This window comes from Ambystoma mexicanum, chromosome 2p (genome assembly GCF_040938575.1).
Source record: "Ambystoma mexicanum isolate Mex_15411 chromosome 2p, UKY_AmexF1_1, whole genome shotgun sequence".
In the NCBI taxonomy this organism is placed as follows: Eukaryota; Metazoa; Chordata; class Amphibia; order Caudata; family Ambystomatidae; genus Ambystoma; species Ambystoma mexicanum.
This window is the reverse complement of record NC_090923.1, coordinates 1158533167-1158551658: the sequence shown is the minus strand read 5'-3', so window position 1 is coordinate 1158551658 and position 18492 is coordinate 1158533167. Positions and strand designations below refer to the sequence as shown.

The window sequence follows — 18492 nt, the reverse complement described above, 5'->3', positions numbered from 1 at the left end:
CGAGGACCGGGACCTGGAACGGGCATGGCGAGAACGGCTACCCTTGTCCGAGCGGGACCTCTCCCGCGAGCCGTGCCGACCACCCGAGCCCGAAGGCGTACGGGCGGTGTCTCTCGACCGGTGCCGACCGACCCCACTCGGAGGCGCGGACGGACCGGTGCCCTGCGATTCTAGAATCGCTAGCATCTGCTTCCCGAAGGAAGCCCATTCCTCCGGTGTCGCTTGCATGGAGGGATAAGCGACCCGCCGACGGGCAGAGTCCTCGGAAGAGGACGGGGAAGGCGACCTATGCCGGCGCTTCCTGGAATGCCTAGAAGAGGAGGAGGAGTGGCTAGACCGACTCCTGGAAGGAGACCCACCGGACTTCCGACGATGACGTGGAGACCCACTCCTCGAGTCATCGGTCGAAAGCCCCGCAGACCTCGACTTCCGGGGCTTAGACACCCGGCCTACCGACAGCTTCTTCTTGCGTTCCCGCAAGGCCTTTGCAGTGAGCGACTGGCAGTCGACACAGTCGTCCGTATCGTGGGCCTCCCCTAGGCACCAGAGGCAGGCGTCGTGCGAGTCCGTGACCGACATCTTGGACCCACAGTCCCCGCAGTTCTTGAAGCCCGGACGCGGGGTCGAAGATGAGAAAGACATCGCCATGAACAGGTCTTCACAACAAACCGAACAGGTTCAACGAACCGAGAATAGAAAACGGCAAACTCCAACGAGTCGAGGCGTACCGAGATTCACGAAGTGAACACGTTTGCGGAAAAAACGGAACTGAGGCTATGGGCGTCGTGCGTCCTACTTATCACATCGGGTGACGTCGGCTGTCGGAGGAGGTCCTCGGGGACGGCGCATCGACGCAGAACGCAGACGCCAAAGATTTTCTGAAGCAGCACAGCTGTGGACATTACCTGTCATAGATATGGAATACGTCGGAGGACCCAATCCCCTCGAATTAATCATTACAATCAGGGTACACTTGATCATATATACCCACAGACGGTACTTATCCTCAGACAGAATTTTATTTCTTCTCCAATTTTTCAAAAATGTTCTTGGTTGGGTAGGGCCAGCACTGTATAACATTTTAATTAAAATATAAAATAAAATATAGCGTACATGTGTATTGTGGCAAACCACAAGGGGGACGCAGGCTCAGGGATATTAAGGCTGTGCCTAAATGTCTCTACTGCGAAGATGGCCTTCCTTACCTATGAACTAACACTAAGGGTGCTCACCTACTGACAAAATAAGAAAAGATAGTACTCAGTCCAAAACCTAGCCAATATCTGGCCCTACCACTTTAACAAAACAGAAAAATAGGCCACAACCATGGCCTCTCAGTTCATATAGCCAATGTTGTTGGGATCACTCCCAGAGCAGCGTTCACAGTTCACCAAAAGAAATATTCCTGAGCATTCACCAAAACAAACTCATTGGGAATTTCTTTAGACGCCTAATAAAAAGTTGCAAGTCCCTGTGTAAACCAAATGTCTCTTGACCTTTAGGGGGAGAGAGGAGAGAGGATTTCCTTTCTCCTTGGCCGCCAATTTGGCCCTTTTCTTTACTTTCCTACATCAAAGTATTGACCAGCCTCCTCGAATCCTCCAGGCTCTCTTCTCTTTATCAGTTATATAAGTTTCCTTCTTTCCCCAGGGCTCTCCAGACCCCTTTGGGGTTTTGTTTGCATTCGTTTTTGTGGTACGATTGTTGGCCCCTTCCAATATTCATAATTCTGATGTCTCAGGCTCCTCTAACCCTTCTCATTACATTTCTTCTACATGTTGCGTCCTGCTCGCCTCCTTCCTCCCTGGGCAACCCTGGTACCTTCTTGATGGTTAGGTGTGCTCCAGCAGGATGGTGCCGCCACGTGGACCTTACCATTTGTTCCCCTCTTTGCTGTCTTTGCTTTAGACTCGGATTCTCCCCATCTCAGCAGACTCGTCCGTCCTCGTACTCTGAACAGAGGATTCATTCCTCTGCTCTGGTCTCTGCGTTAGTTTCTGGGCCTTAGGCCCACCACAGCTTCAACGTGGTCACACCACCATGTGAGACGGTTCTTCCGTCCCGTCTCCTTCACGGCTGTATGGCAGCACTCTCGATCAACTCTGCTCTTACATGCCATTGCTGGCTCTGCAGTCTAGTGTGGCTCTGCCCCTCTAGGACGTATGCTCATCAGAGACTCGCCTCTGCGTAATACTCCTCTTCTTCCATTCGAGCTTCCTCGTCCCTTTATTCACGCTGCTGTATATCGAAGGGGCGTGTTGTTCTTCACCGACTGATGAGCTCAAGGTAATTTCCAGCATTACCTTGAGCCAAAGATAAAAACGCGATGTCAATATGTTTTGTATGTCACACAGAGATGTCATTAGTTTCTTCCACTCACATAAATGCTGACAGGGAGTTCCTTATAGCAAGCTCCTTATAGGAATGGTCCTTGTCCCCTAGAGGTGAGTCACTCCCAGTGAGGTCTGGCTTTCGTAGACCCCTAGGGAGGGTCTTGCTTAGCAGGCTCACATCCCTAGCCTCAAAGAGGGTGGCTCCCCGCTGGGACGAAGGGACCAGATTTGTGACAGACCCTCCCGTTAAGCGAGAGGCATCCCCTCCAACGGTAAGGGGAAAATGACTTAGAAAGTCCACATTTCCTTGTTCTGTCCCTTTGTGATGTTCCACATTGAAACAAAATGGCTGTAGATCTAGTAACCACCTCATGGCCCGGCACTGGAATCTTTCCCAAGACTCATCCAGGTCAGGGGCGAGTGATCTGTCAGAAGCCGAAATGTTCTTCTTGCTAGGTAGTATCTTAGATTCAATATTGCCCATTTAATAGCCAGGGCTTCTGATTCAACCGTGGCATATGTATGTTCTCAAGGGAACAACGTCTTGCTGGTATACAATATGGGCTGTCCCATGCAAGGTTTCATCCAAAATGTTTGCAAAAAAAAGACTGAATGCGTGATTTGGCCGAATTTCAGCCGTTCGAAAAATCAGAACGGCCGAAAGGTGCGACCAGATCATGCATTCGGTGCTCGGAGCTGCTGGGGTGTCCTCTGCACCCTTGCTCACTACATTGTGAGCGGGGGACACCCCTGCAGCTGTCCTGGAAAAAAAAAATGGAAAGGACCCTGCAGCGCCAGTTCCCGATCAAGCAAGTTAAAAAAGGAACAGGCGTCGCAGGGACACAGCAAGTCAGAATGCAAGGTAAGTAGGTGGCTAGGAGTGTGTTGGGGGTTTGGTTAGGGGTGTGGGCCAAATCAGTAATGTTCAGGGGAGAAAAGACGAAAAGTTATTTTGAAAAAATAATCTTTGGTCTTTTCTCCCTCGAGCATGTCTAACTCGGTCTTTCGAGACCGATCCACATGCAATTATGTTCTTGGGATAGTACTGCTCCCAAACCGACCAGAGGCATCAGTCTGGAGTTTGAACTCCTTGCTAAAGTCTGGCATCTTCAAGATAAGCTACCACCTGTTTCAGACCCTCAAAGCTTCTTTGATCTTCAGTTCCCCAGATAAGCCTTTGGGGTTGAGCGCTTTATCCTTGAGATTGGCGACCAAGAAGAATAGTTGGGGATGAAGCATCAGTAAAAACTAGTCAATACATGGAATGCTCACAGGTTTCTTTTTTTTTAAAAAAAACTTGTCTTTATTGATTATCACATGTCAACATAACAAAAAACAGTGGCAACATTTCCCCCCCTCCCCCCTCAATTCCCTCCTCCCTCCCTTTGGGGCATGAGTCCATCTTTCAGAGATCTCATTATGCGCTGAAAATATCCGCTACTTTAATGTTATGGGGGCACAACTATGATTGAAGATATTCTTGGATCCCTCCCCATTCCTTTGCAAACATGTCCCTCGTTCCTTGGATCGTGTGGGTGACTTTCTCCATCGCCATTTGGGCCCATACCTTTTGTAGCCACGTAAATGTCAGTGGGGTGTCTTTCTTTTTCCAATTTTGGGCAATTGTTGTCCATGCGGCAATGAGCAAACCCATAACGCTTCTCCATTGTGTCTTTTTGTATTTCCTTGCTATTTCGTCTCTCATTCCACACATCCATAGTCCCTCTCCCATTTGCCCCACCTCTGGAAACATCTTCCCCATCTCTCCCTTCACCTCTTCCCAGAAGGGTTTTATCCCTTTACATTCCCACCAGGTATGCTTCCACGTTCCCACCTCATCGCATCCTCTCCAGCATTGATTTGAAGTTTTGGGGAACATTGCGTGCAGTCTTTCTGGGGTATAGTGCCATTGTGTTACTATTTTGATCCACATTTCCCTTGTCTGTGCTGAGCGCGTCATCTTGGGAATCAATTTCCATAGGTCCTCCCACTGTTTTTTTGTTGGTTCCTCCCCCAACGTTCTACCCCACTTGATCATGTATGACCACTTGATTTCTTCCTCCTGCGAGTTTATGAAGGAGTAAAGTGTTGATACCCATTTCTTCGCCCCTGTATTGGAGATGACATATTTCTCAAACAGCGTTAGGTTTCTTGTTGCTGCTTTGGCTATTTCCGGGGATTTTAGCCAGTGCCTGAGTTGTTTGTATATATACTTATCCCGTTTGGAGAGTATTGAACATGGGTAGCAGGACTCATGTAGCCTGATTTCGTTGTCAATCAACATTTCACCTATTTTCGTGATTCCTGCCTCCTCCCATTTTTCATATGCCCCTTGCTCCATCCATGGTGGGAATTGGGGATTCCGACATATAGGCGTGAAAGGGCCTAGTGAAGTGGTTATTATACCTTTACGTGTTTGGCTGTCCCACGCCTCCATTGTGGTATTCATTATTTTGCTTATCCCTATGTTGGGGTGTCTGTGATGTCTCTGTTTCCAGAGTAGTCCCACAAGCGGTGTTCTCGCTACTGCCCTGTCTCGTTTTGCCCAAATCGGCTGTGGGTTTTCCCCCCATCCATTCCCGAAGAACCTTTAGTTGCGCCGCATGGTAGTATTTCTTAAAGTGGGGAAACGCCAACCCCCGCTCCCTGGTTGGTGCTGTGAGGATCGTTCTAGCTATTCTCGGCGTTTTCCCTTTCCATACAAAGGATGAGACCACCTTAGATAGTGTTTTGAAAAAGGTGTTGGGGACTCCCACCGGGAAAGCCTGGAAGTAGTATAGCAGCTTAGGGAGCATGGTCATCTTGACCGATTGTATTCTGCCCCACCAAGATATCAGAGGGTTCCATCTTTGCGAGAAGTTGAGGGTAGTTTTTCCCGTACAGTTGGCCTACCGTGTGTGTTACGGTTATCCCCAGGTACTTTATGCCCTCTAATGCAATCTTAAGGTCCAGTAATTTAGCTTCTCTTTTTATTTTCTCCCGATCTCCCGCCAGTATTAGGATTTCCGATTTTTTTCTGTTAATCTTTAGGCCTGAGATGCCCCCAAAGTCTTCCAGCTCCCTCACCACTACCGCTAGTGTCCTCCCCGGGTCTTCTATGGTTATTAGCATGTCATCCGCGTATGCTATCACTTTGTGTTGCTTTCCTGCCATTTTGATCCCTTTAATGTGAGTGGACTCCCTTAATTTCATTAGGAGGGGTTCTAGAAAGATAGCGTACAGTAATGGGGAGAGCGGGCATCCTTGCTTTGTTCCCCTTGAAATTATTACCCTTTCTGTTACCTCCCCGTTGATGGCGACTCTACTGATTGGGGAGTTATAGTTCGCTCTCACTCTTGCAATATACTGCTACCCAAATCCCATGCATTTTAAGACTTTAAATAACATCGACCATTCCACCCGGTCGAAAGCCTTTTCGGCATCTACGGAGTAGTATCACCAGGGTGTGTGTTATGCCCATCTTTTCCACTAGGTGGATGAGCCTCCTGAAGTTGTCATGGGTTTGTCTACACAGGATTAAGCCCGATTGATCTAAGCTGATTAGTTTTGGGAGAAGCGGGGATAGCCTTGCGGCAAGGATTTGTGTGTGAATCTTTGCATCTAGATTTGTCAGGGAGATTGGTCTATACGACGCGGGGTATGTCGGGTCTTTCCCAGTTTTGTGGAAGACTAACACCTTCGATTCATTCATTTTGGGGGTCACGTTGCCGCTATCTTTGAATGAGTTTAGGAGCCTTGTTAGGACTGGGATTAGCAAGTCCGCATATTTTTTATAGAATGGGGCCGTGAAGCCATCGGGACCAGGTGCTTTATTTATTGGGAGTTCTAGTATTGCTTTCTTAACTTCCTCTTCCCTTATAAGCTCTCCAGGGCCAGTCTTTCTTCTTCTGATATTTGTGGGATGGGGAGGGATTCTAGGTATGTGTCCTGTGCTGCTACATCCGGACGATCTGTGGAGTAAAGCTTCTGATAGTATTCTCTAAATGCCTCCCCGATGTCTTGTGTGCCTGACAGTAGTTCCCCTTTTGTGTTTCGTATGCTCTTAATCGTTGTTTCTTTCTGTTTTGCGCAGAGTTGCCTTGCTAGGAGTCTGTCTGCTTTGTTCGCTTTTATATAATATCTTTGTCTTAGATAAAGTAGATTCCTTTCTGCTCCTTTTGTGCGCAGCATGTCTAATTGGCCCTGCGTGTGTTTCAACGATTTCTTTAATGCGCTAGTAGGGTGGGTCAAGATTTTCTCTTGTATTTCTGCTATTGAGGTCTCCAGTTCCTTTTCCCACATGTACCTCTGTTTTTCCTTCGTAATTTTCAACACCACCATTTTCCCCCGGATAACTGCTTTGAACGCCTCCCAGACCATTCCCAAAGGGACTTCCCCCGTATCGTTTTGTGTGAAGTATTCTTCTATCAAGCTCACAGGTTTCTTTAGGTCTTAGGCACAGGAGCTTGTTGCACTGCCTTGACCTTTTCGGTCTGGGGTTTTATCAGCCTATTTCCTACAAAGTACCCCAGGTATTTTACGGGCAACTGGGCCAGATGACATTTGTTCGGGTCTGCCCTTAAACCCGCCGTCCTGAGGGCTCGTGAAATTACATAAAGATGGTGCATGTGTTCGGGCCAGGTCTTGCTATGGATGACAATATTGTCCAAATATGCCCCAGAAAAGGTAGAGTAAGGACTTCCACTCTGTCCATCAGTCTCCGGACAATAGCGGGTGCTCCATGTCAGACAAAGGGAAGAACTTTAAATTGAAAAGGCCCTTGCGGTGTGGAGAAGACTGTCTTTTCCCTATCGGCAGGATTTAGAGGCACCTGTCAATAACCCATTGTTAAATTGAGGTTGGATGAACCTAACTTTTCATTGAGTTCCTCGATTTGGGGCGTTGGGTAATTGTCGAACGTGGAAATGGAGTTTAGTTTTCGGAAGTCAATACAAAACCTCCAAGTCTTGTCCGGTTTTGTCATCAAAATGATGGGGTAAGACCAGGGGCTCACTGATGGCTCAATGATGTCACCCGTGAGTATTTCTTTGAACTCCGTCTCTATGATTTTCCGTCTTGCCTCCGGGATTCGTTAAGGTTTAACCAGGTTACTCACCGTAGTGACCACCTCACTCCTAGTCCATAGTCCCCTTTCCTCCATACTTATGGGACATCTCTCCGTCCTGTGGGATGGGACCGGAGTACTTTGTAAAAAGCATCCAATTTTTTTTTTTCAAAAATGTGTCCTTCCTCTCTTTCTTGTGCGGGGCCCGGCATGCGGCCGTAACCCCGCCCACCTTGGCTCCGCCCCGCGCACCGCCCATCAGTCCTTTTCTAACGCCAGGTCAGAGACCTATTAGCAATAACAGAGGAACCTTATTAGAGGGGACGGCGGGCGGGCGTATGGAGGAAAGGGGACTATGGACTAGGAGTAAGGTGGTCACTACGGTGAGTAACCTGGTTATACTCCTATGTCCCGTCCCCTTTCCTCCATACTTATGGGAGATTCCCAAGCACTCCTAACAGGAACTACGGGTGGATGGAAATACCCCTTACTGAAAAAGGTTCTTCAGCACAGCCTGACCAAACTGAGCGTCAGCTCTTGAGCTCATATCAAGACAATAATGCTTACAAAAAGCAGATGGGGAGGTCCAAGTAGCTGCCCTAGCGATGGACTCCCAGGGAACATATTTCTGAAGCAAGAGTGTAACAGAGAGTGATGCATTGTACAATCCATCTAGAAATAGTGGATTTTGAAACTGCATCTCCTTCTCTTCCTGCTGCCACTGAGACAAAGAACCGATTAGTCTTTCTCAATGTTCTAGTTCTTTACATATAAAACATCACAGCTCTGCGAGCATCCAGTGTATGCAGGCTCTTCTCACCTAAGTTTGAAGGATTTTGAAAGAACGTTGGTAGTTCTATTGACTGGTTGACATGGAATTTAGAGATACATTTTGGTGCAAACCTAGGATGTGTGCGTAGAACCACCTTATCCTTGTGAACTGTTACAAAGGGGTCTAGTACAGAGAGCGCTTGTAGTTCACGTACTCTCCTAATGGAGGGGATAGCTATTAGAAAAGCAGTCTTAAGAGTGAAGTCTTTAAGTGTTGCTTTGTGCATGGGTTCAAAGGGTGACCCCATGAGCCTGGTTAGTACCACATTTAGGTCCCATCCGGGAGCGGGGTTAACTATGGGAGGGTGGATCCTCTTCACTCCTTCCATGAAGGCTTTAATAACTGGGACTTTCCACCATGACACTAAGTTGGGAAGTGGTGTATGCGGAAAGTGCAGCTAAATGGACTTTAATAGAGTTAAACACCAAGCCTGAGTCTAGTAGGTGAGTCACGTACAGAACAATTTGTGTGGGAGAGCAGTCAACTGGGTTGATGCTCCTTCCCCTACACCAGATGACAAATCTTTTCCATTTGCTAGAATAACAGTGACGAGTGTTAGGCTTTCTAGCCTCCCTGAGAATGTCCATGCATCTCTGCGGGAGTTGTAAATGTCCAAATTCTATGATCTCAGGAGCCAGGCTGCTAAGTTCATGGTCTGAGGGCATGGATGCAGTGTCCTGCCCTTGTCCTGTGACAGCATGTTGTACGGGCAGGGAAGTTTCACTGGTGGAGATAGGGACATCTCCATCAAGTGAGCGAAACATGGCTGTCAAGCCCACATAGGGGCCACCAGTATCCTGGTAACTTGTTCTTGGTGCATGTTGTGCACTATCTTGTTGAGAAGGGGAGTCGGTGGTAAAGCGTAAACAAATTTCCCTGACCATGGTATCGATAGACCCTTACCTTTGGATTGGTTCTGGGGGTACCTGGAGGCATAATCTTGGCATTGGGAGTTCTCCAGAGTTGCGAAGAGATCTATTTCTGGGAATCCCCATTGTGTGAAGATGTCGAAGACGATGTCTTCGTGTAACCGCCATTCGTACTCCGAGGGCAGAGGGAAGTCTCTGCTGAGTTTGTCTGCTAGCAGATTGAGTTCCCTTGGTACATGTTGTGACAGTAGGAACATGTGTTTGAGAGCCCACTTCCAGATGTTCTGGGACAGCTTGGACAGTCCTGCAGAGTGAGTGCCCCCTTGCTTGTTGAGGTAGTACATGGCTGTGGTGCTGTCCATGAGGACCATCACTGTCTTCCCCTGCAGGTGTGCCTGGAAGGCTTTCAGTGCCTTGAACACAGCTAGTAGCTCCAGTAAGTTTATGTGCTTGGATGCTATGCTCGGAGTCCAAACTCCGTGAGCAGTCCGATGGGATAGGTGAGCCCCCCATCCTGTGAGAGATGTGTCTGTGGTTAGAGTGGCTTCCACTGCGGGGGTGGCAAATGGTTTCCCTATTACCAGGTTTTACTTCGACCATCACCGTAGCAAGAGAACCAAGGCCTGCGAGACCACCACTAGATCGTCCCATTGTTCGCTGGCCTGACACCACTGGCTGTTGAGCCACTCTTGCATTGGGCGCATGCGCGCGTGAGGTACCAAATAAATACATGACGCCATCATTCCTAGTAAGCGCATTGCTTTGCGTACCGTCACCTCTCGACCGGCCACATATTGAGGTATCTGAAACAGCATGTTTTGGACCCTCTCGGAGGGGAAGACAAGGCCGTCCTTTGTTCGAATTAGAGCCCCTAGGAATTGTTTGATCTGGCTGGGGTCTAAACTGGACTTCTTCTCGTTGATGGAGAAGCCCAGTTGAAACAAAAGGTCTACAGTCTTTTGGGTATTTGAGAAGCATGTTTCGTAAGAATCCCCTGTTATGAGCCAATCGTCGAGGTAAGGGTATACTGGGATGGACAACCTGCGCAGGTGGGCCGCTGCCACTGCCAGTACCTTCGTGAATACTCTCGGCGCTGATGCTATGCCGAAGGGTAGCACTCTGAACTAGCAGTGTTTGCCCTCTATCATGAACCTGAGGTATTTCCTGTGCGCTGGCAACATTAAAATATGAAAGTATGCATCTTTTATGTCCAGTGTCGTCATGTAATCTCCCTGTGAAAGCAGGGGGATTACCTCCTGTAGAGTCACCATACAAAACTTTTGAGGCTTGACAAATTTGTTCGCTGGGCGCAGATCTAGTACAGGGCGCATGGTTAAGTCCTTTTTGGGTACAAGGAAGTATACTGAATAAATACCTTCCGTTACCTGAGATAGAGGCACGACCTCTATAGCTCCTTTTTCTAGTAGTTGGTCCACTTCTTGAAGAAGGATGGCGAGGTGTTCTGGTGACATGCGTCATCCCCTTGGGGGTCTGCACGTAGGGGAACTGTTGAATTCTATACAGTAACCGCGGGCTATGGTTGATAGTACCCAGCAGTCTGATGTTATACCCTCCCATGCTGGAAGAAAGGATGTTAACAGGCCCACCACCGGCGATGCATGGGAGAGGACCCGAATCTTTGAGTCATTTGGTGTTGGTGGCTTGGGAACCTCTAGAGGTGGAACCCCGACCTCTTCCCTTGCCAAAACGTTGTCCTCTTTGGTTGTATTGTCCACTGGTGCCTTGATTAGAGGACCAGTTACCTGCAGAGTATTGCTGCTGCTGATGTTGCGGCTGCTGGCGTTGGCCTCGAAAAAAGCATTTGTTGCCATAACCACATTTGTTGGGGGGCCTTGAAATTTGGTGTAGGGTTTTGATGGTGTCAAATTCCTTCTTTGCGGTCTCTAGTGCCTCATCCACCGCTTTACCAAAGAGGTTGGCATCTTCTATAGGTTTGTTAATTAGAGATGCTTGTGTTTCAGGTTTAAAGCCTGAATTACGTAGCCATACATGGCGTTTGAGGAGGATTCCTTGGACCAGGGAATGGTCAGCCATTTCTGCAGCATCCAGAGTATTTTTATTGATGCTTTGGTTGACTAAGGTCCCTTCAGTAACCGTGGTTAGAAGCCGAGTATGTAGGGTTTCCGGTACCTCCTCTATGTCCTTATGTAGTTTGCTCCATTGTGCATCTGCGTAACTTGCCAGCAAAGAGTTGTTGTTGGCAATTCTTGCGGAAAAGGCAGCCGAGGCTGTAATCCTCTTTCCTAGGGCATACAATTTTTTACCCTCTTTATCTGGTGGTGCCTTGCTAGTTGACAGTGGGACCCCTGCTCTTTTCCTTGTATTTGTCACCACTAAGAAGTCTGGTACAGAGTGGCCCCTGATTTATAACGGGTCCGATGGGGAAGGACTAAATAATTTTTCTATCCTCTGGTTGACCCCTCTGATCAACAGGGGTGTAGATAGTGAAGGAATAATGTGTCTCTTTACTGAGGCGAGAAGGGGAATGGTTTGGCTGACAGGGGGTTTCTCCTTCATGATCTTTTCTACAAAGTCTATGTCAGGAGAAATTTCCCCAGTCTCGATTTCGAAATGCGCTGCTGCCTTGCGTAGTAGTGCATTAAAAGGTAAGTTGATCGTCTATAGGTGACGTATTCCTAATAGGTGAGTCCTTGGGGGGGTGGGGGGGTACAGGTTTAGGGCGTCAGGGTCTGAAAATGCTGATGGGGACTGCCAGGGCTGTGAAGCGCCCTCTTCTGAAGCCCCCACCACCCATATCTGGGTTATCTTCAAAACCTTCCTCCTCTAGGTTTTGTTCCCCTTCATTGCCTAAGAATTCGTCATCCTCCTGAAAGTGGGGGGTCCCCTCCAGTGAGGTCATAAATCTACAGCCTCTTGGGGGGGGGGGAAATCAAACAGCCTATTGTCCAGAGGTCCCTCTCTTGATCTCTTGGGTGTTGTAAGGTTCTGAGTCTCCATAAACCTCTCCATTTTGTCCATACAAAACTGGAGTCCCTCTAGGGTTTCATGCGGTACCCCAGAGCGGTCAGGGGGGGGGGGGGGGATGGAGTTACTTCAGTTTGAAAACGCTTCGACCTATCCCATAATGTCGAAGAAAGGTTCTCCTCGCCTTCTGAAAAGCCTTCTGGTAGGCTAGGAGTCCCTCTCGACGGAGGGGGCAATTCCTGCCTTCCTTCTGACCCTTCGGCGTCTCCCGGGCCTTGTGAGCGGTGACCGACATTTCTTTCGCCGTCCGTCTCTGGCTATTGGTGGAAATAATCCACGCCAGGCTCTCGACAACTAAACTGTCTGTCGAGGGTACCTCCGGCATCGACGTTACAGGCGTCGCTTGCTCTACGCCAACGGGCGCTCTCTGACAGTGCGCGTCGTCTGGCGGTTTAGTGATAGCGCCCTTATCTGGGGGTAGCCCAGTCGCTAGTCGCATTTGCGGTTGCGAGGGGGGCTTAAGACTCTTACGGTCTGAGGAGGCTGCCGGTAGGACCTGCGTCTCCGTTGGCGCTAATGCTCTCTTCGTCTTCGACGAGGAAGAGCCGTGGGTCGTGTGTTTATGGGAGTGTTTTTTGTGTGCGTCAGTGTCGCCGGGGTATTCATCCCCATAAGCAGGGCGTGAGCCGAGCTTTTCGGGGCCGGGGACAGAAGAGGAGCGTGAACGCTCCTTAGAGAGGTCTACGACCTCCGAAACGGACGTCGGGGGGATATCACATTCCTCGTCACTTTCGGCGGCGGCGGGTGATGAATCAGACCTAGACATGGCGTAGGCTGCCCACCTTTTGACCCTGCGGTCTTTTAAAGTCTTCGGCTTAAGAAGCTGACAGGCTGCACAGCCGTCCTCTTTGTGGTTGAGGGGCAAGCAACGGTTACACCGTTTATGCTAGTCTTTCCAGGTAAACTTGCCTTTGCAACGTGGGCAAAACCTAAAGGCTGTCCTCTCCATAGCTGAGGAACCGATTGCATGTGACAACAACCCCGAAGGAAAGGGAGGGGAAAGGGAAAGGCATTCTCAAAGAGAAACAATAAATGTCCTACGACCCCACTCTCCCTACTGTATTTGGCCGTCGAAGCCAGGCCACGTGTTCGGCGAACGCCGAACAACCTCCTCCGTCGAAGGCACCGCCGTCAGAGATCTTGATTGGCGGTGAACAGCTCCGCAGCTACGACGCCGAAGGAGGGGTGTAAAGTAATATGGTTTTAAGTTAATAACGACCAAAGGTCGAATAATGTTTTTGCAATGTCTCTCGAGGAGCTCCATGTAAATGCGACCAATATCTGGGCGGAAAAAAACAATCTGAGGGACCTCGACGCGTGAGGGATTGTGGGTACAATGCACGTCACTATAGGGATAGTGTTACAGACACGCCTTGTCAACGTCCCCTTTTCTACTACGAAAAAACAAAATGCAATACTCCGCAGTGACCACTGGATGTCGGACTATGCACAGCATGTGATTCTAAGCAGATTTGAAGCCACCCGCAGAGCAGGCTACCAGCAGCACACTGCAGAAGCTGCACCACATAAAGGAAATATGTGTACGGAGCTGGAGCCCCAGGAGAGGCAAGAACTGTGACCTGCAAATCAGCCAGGGCACATGGAAAGTGGGAAATCAGAGGGGTGAATAGATGATAAAAAGGACTGGCTATTAATTGCAGAGGCAAACTATGATGCGTAGTTCAAACTAATGTTAAAAAATTGAGACCTTCGGGACTGTTCATAACAGATAAATATGTCCCCAAAAATGGACATGATGCTGAGCACTACTGTTGAGGCATTATTTTACAACTCTGTATTCTGGGCTGTAGAACCACTCGCCTTAAAGTTGGGCACACCTGGTGAAGCCACAACTAAATTACTGATGCCATTGTCTACTCCCTAAAACCAATGTAGGGAGATCACATTAGGGTACACTTGGGGTTCTTAAGAAGTACCCCTCACCTGGGAGCTTTATGGGCAACCAGCACCAAATACTCAAAGTTAGTCAAAAATGGTTGCATGAGGACAGTAGTTCTTCTAATCACCAAAAAGAGAAAGTGAAAAAGCAAAAAAGCAAAATAAAGTCAAGGGGACGCTAAAAAAGACCAAAAGAATTACAGACAGTGGCATTTCATCTCAACAACTACTCAAACTGGGGCCAGAGGAATGAGTAGAAAAATGGAACAACAGTGTCTACATGACTCAGACGTTCCAAAGTGCACCGTACTGTGGAAAAAGACAATACTTGATAAAAGGGTAGTTACAAGGTCCAAACTAGGCAACACGTTTTGAACTGGAGCACCCAAGGTGGATATGGACATAGATGGTTTGCTCTGTAGTTTACGAAGCCTCTATAATGGAGTACTGTGCTGCTAAAAATGATAGCTCGGATTGCAGCGCTTGAGAGTATATGTCACCGTTCAGTAACTTCCATCAGTGCCAGTTATCTGAGCTCATACCAACATCCCTTTCCTTCATGTCATAGGCTGTTAATAACAAGGCTGCATCGGAAGAACATATGGTACCATTGCAGCTGTACCTAGGATATTCTCAGAGTAGCTGGATGGCACATGCTACAGGCGAATTCTGTACAAACTCAGGTGATAATTCACTGGGTGTTGTCACTTCTCCCCTGGGGGAAGACTATCCCAATGAGGCTAGGGAGGCAAGGCGGCTACCCAATATTCCACCTAGGGGTGGATTAATGCAGGAGTACCTCATGGCGAGGGCCCCCCCTCTTCCTGGAGTTAAGGATGATCAACTGCGTAAAAATCGCCATAACGCCCTAAACGGAACCCTCCCAAACCTGTTACCACCTTTCCATCAAGCCCCCCCCCAATAGCACTTCTATTTGTTATTGTAACATTATACCAATTACTTCTACTGATACGAAGAAGATTGCTAATGATACAGACTGTATGACTAATTCAAGGACTGGGATGAAAAAGATCACCCAAAGCATGAAGATTACCAGCAACGCTAGTACTGGGACGAAGTGGCCCCTAGGAGCCATGAAGAATGGCACAGAGAAGAAATAGGAACGGTATAGACTTCTACGGGAGAGTAGTCCTGAGAAACACAAACACTAACAAACGACTTCGAGAAGGGGAACAGCATACTTGCACAAATGACAGTCCAGCCCGAGAAGTTCAAAGGAAATGCAGAGGTCGCAGTGGGAAAGCTGAGAGCAGTTCGCTCCCAAAAGGCAAAAGGCGAACAACGGGAGTATGTTGCCCAGTACTGTGGAGCTGGTCAGGGACGTGACTGGAGATTGGAAGACGGTGGCGCGACCTCTGGGAGGTGGCCCGAGCAGTTCATTAGCAGCGCCTACACGGACAGTGAAGAGACCAGGACAAAAGAATGCAGAGCGAAAGCAGCAGAAGCCAGAGACGCCCGTGCAGCCCGGTGAGAAGGCGCAAGCACCCAGGAAGAACCGGCCAAGTGTCCCGGAGGCAATGAAGGTAACATGCATGTCACAGGGACCGGTAGGTACTTTGAGGTGCGGGAGAGTGATAAACCGCACAGGAATAACGATAAGAACTATCTTCCTCATGGCAGTACTTGAAAAGAGAGTCAACCAAGTGGGCCTAGTGAGAAGGGAAGAAAACCAAGGGTCTGGGATTTGAACCAAGGTGAAGTCTATATTAAAACGAGTAATCATTCTCATGTCAGTACTTGGCAGGGGAGGGGAGTGAACCAAGTGGGCCCAATAAAGGAAGAATAGAAACCAGGGTCTGGGACCCAAACCAAAGTCACGTAAATCGTCATACAAGTCATCCTATTCTTGTGGGAGCAAACAGGGTCTGGGACCCTAATAAGTATAAGGTCAATATCGGAGGGAGGAACCCTCCAAACGGTGGCAAAGAAAAAAATACTGATGGGCTAACAAGAGCCTGAGACTCTTGTGAAAGTTATCTAAGAAGACAGCAGGAGGGAGTCATTCCCCCTGGCACATTTGGAACTTTGGTGAAACTATTATCCAGGGAAAGGGAGTCATTTGGCCATGAACCCAGCTTGAACATCACCAGAGAAGCCAGGGAAGGGAGTCATTCCTCCTGGCCACGTGTGGAACTGTGTGTAAACCGAGACCAGGGGATGCCAGTCATTCCACCTTGGGTCGATTGGATATCTGGAAGTGTGTGTAAACCAAGACCAGGTGAAGGGAGTAATTCCCCTGGTATCGAATGGATTGCTGAAGATACTTTCTATTAAGACACCAGGAGAAGGGAGTCATTCGCCTGGTGAGAGAACTTTACTTTGGTTTAAGAATCTTTAATTGTAGTGTAAGGGACAGAAGTAGGGTTTTGATTCAGGACAGTGGTTTTTCAATTTACGGACATTCTGACAGATCCTTTAGTCTTTAGTTTGAGGCACGGAAACCCCTCTTAGAGTTTGGGATAGCTAGGATTTTGAATTCTATAACAGTCTTTGCCAACCACCATGACAACTGCTTGTCAGTTGTCTTCTTTTGCACCCTTACACTCAGTACAACGAGAATAATTGCAATAAGGTTGCTCCATGTTGCAAGGAGAATCAAGCTGTTAACACGTTGTTAAGAGTCCCCAAGAATTAGACTGCAATGCTTCAAGATGGTCCCCCAACATTAGTACTCAGCCTGCTCCATCCCAACTGTTCACATTAATGTCCCACTGGACTGGGACAGGATGAAATTCTGCATTGTGGTGGTACAATCTGGAAATTCTCATGGGACTGAAGTTAGACTAGCACATTTATTGAGGAAGATACAATTCAGTACTGGCAGACTAAACATGCTTAGTATCAGACGATTTACTATTTTAAGTCTAGTCGTACAGATGTAGGGAAAGTGTTTCGTTTTGCAGTTGTAGGGACCTGATTGAATGGAGATCCCCAGCAGGATTTTCCAAAGAACAATTTGGTGTACTATGCTGCCACCTGAAGAGTGACCGAAGAAGATAGCACCTTGTGGTTCCTGGAGACCATACTGGGCAGCTGCTGAGACATGGAAAACACATCACCTGGTAATCTGTGAGGACAAAATCTGACTCGCATTTAATTTGTAGAAAAAAAGACGATATTGCCTTTTCTTGGAAACACTATCTCCCCTTCCCCCGAACCTCCAAACCTCACGTTTAAGAGTATTCCCTGTAAATGAATTATACACTAGCTAAGGATAGGAGGATGATGCCATAAGCACCTCGAGCAGCCATTTGTGGCAGAAGCAAAGAGATGCACCATGTGGGACCGAAAGTAGTCCTATTTAGACTAATGCAGCTTAAGAGATGACCATAAAGTACTCTAACGAAAATCAGCAAGCTAGGAAGAAAGCGCTCTGAAAGGGGAACAGGAGAAATAGCCTTGTGCTTTCCCAGAGAGCGGACACCGTGCATCTGTTCTAAGTGGAGTAAAGGAGACGAAGGCGGTTAAGCCAAATAGTTATGGGGTGGCCCGGGCCGATATACAATTTGATCACAATGATCTCAATCCTTATTTTTCAGTTTCATGGCACAGAAGATGCCTTCGGTCCAGGTGCGCAAAACAAACAAAAAAAATACAAATGCTTCAGGTCCTATACAGCAGTGATTTAGAGGATAAACCAGCTTCACTGTACGCAAAATGTTGTGCAAAGATAACCACCTGGGTGACTATTAATGGCAGGGAGAATCCTTAAACAGTACAAGACCTTGCAATTTTGGTATTTCCATACATTACCTTGCAGTTGTAGTATTTGCCACCTTTGTACTGCTTGTCAATGAAGCGCACACGCAGGTCTCGCTGAAGCCAATGGGTAGATCTAGAGGAGGAAGTGTTGCAGATACCATCACTGCTCTTACTTTGCTTCATCATCGGGGAGTCTCTGGGGGCAAAATAGAGGGCAGTAGAAAAATTAGGTGCTCCACAAATAACTGGGATGCTGCTCCCAAAACAGTTAGGCAAGCTCCACAAACAGTGAGGGTTCCATGCAGTCCTGAGGGAAAAACACATGCCCTTCAAACAGTGCATTTCATTGACCCAATAAACAGGAAAGGCTTAGGTGCTGCCTTAATAAGACAGTCTGTTACCTGTCGGAGTCCTTCTGGGTTTTTCGTTTTTTATCACTCTTCTCCGAATGGTTGTGGTCTTTTATGACCATCTGAGAATAGGTTTTCAATTCATTCCTCTTCTCCTCCTCTTTCCTTTGCTCTTCAGCCTTATGGGCTTTGCTCAAGAGACCTGGAGAGATGAGCAGGGTTATAGTTAAGCATAAAAGCAGTTTTGCCATCATTGACAAAAGCATGGATGTTCGGTTAAGAAGCTTATGCAAAGAGCATAATTCATCTCTTTTATGCCCTCTTGGTGCAGGCGACTATCTTGGTGGGTCGGAAGATGTTCTGCCTGGGTCAGGAAACTCTGGGAAGATGTTCAGGGAGAGGGGCTGGGGGTAGTGCTGCAGAGCAGCAGCAGTGT

The 18492-nt window shown here is 48.0% G+C and overlaps 1 protein-coding gene across 1 annotated transcript in view; it reads right to left on the bottom strand.

Moving 5' to 3' along the window:
* The window catches only part of GPKOW (G-patch domain and KOW motifs), a 458842-nt gene that overhangs the window by 138953 nt on the left and 301397 nt on the right, over positions 1-18492 (bottom strand). The window contains exons 7-8 of the mRNA XM_069645285.1: positions 18108-18258; positions 17758-17902 (exon numbers count right to left, since the gene is read on the bottom strand). Coding sequence (XP_069501386.1) covers positions 17758-17902; positions 18108-18258 — 296 coding nt within the window. The remainder of the gene's footprint in view (positions 1-17757; positions 17903-18107; positions 18259-18492) is intronic.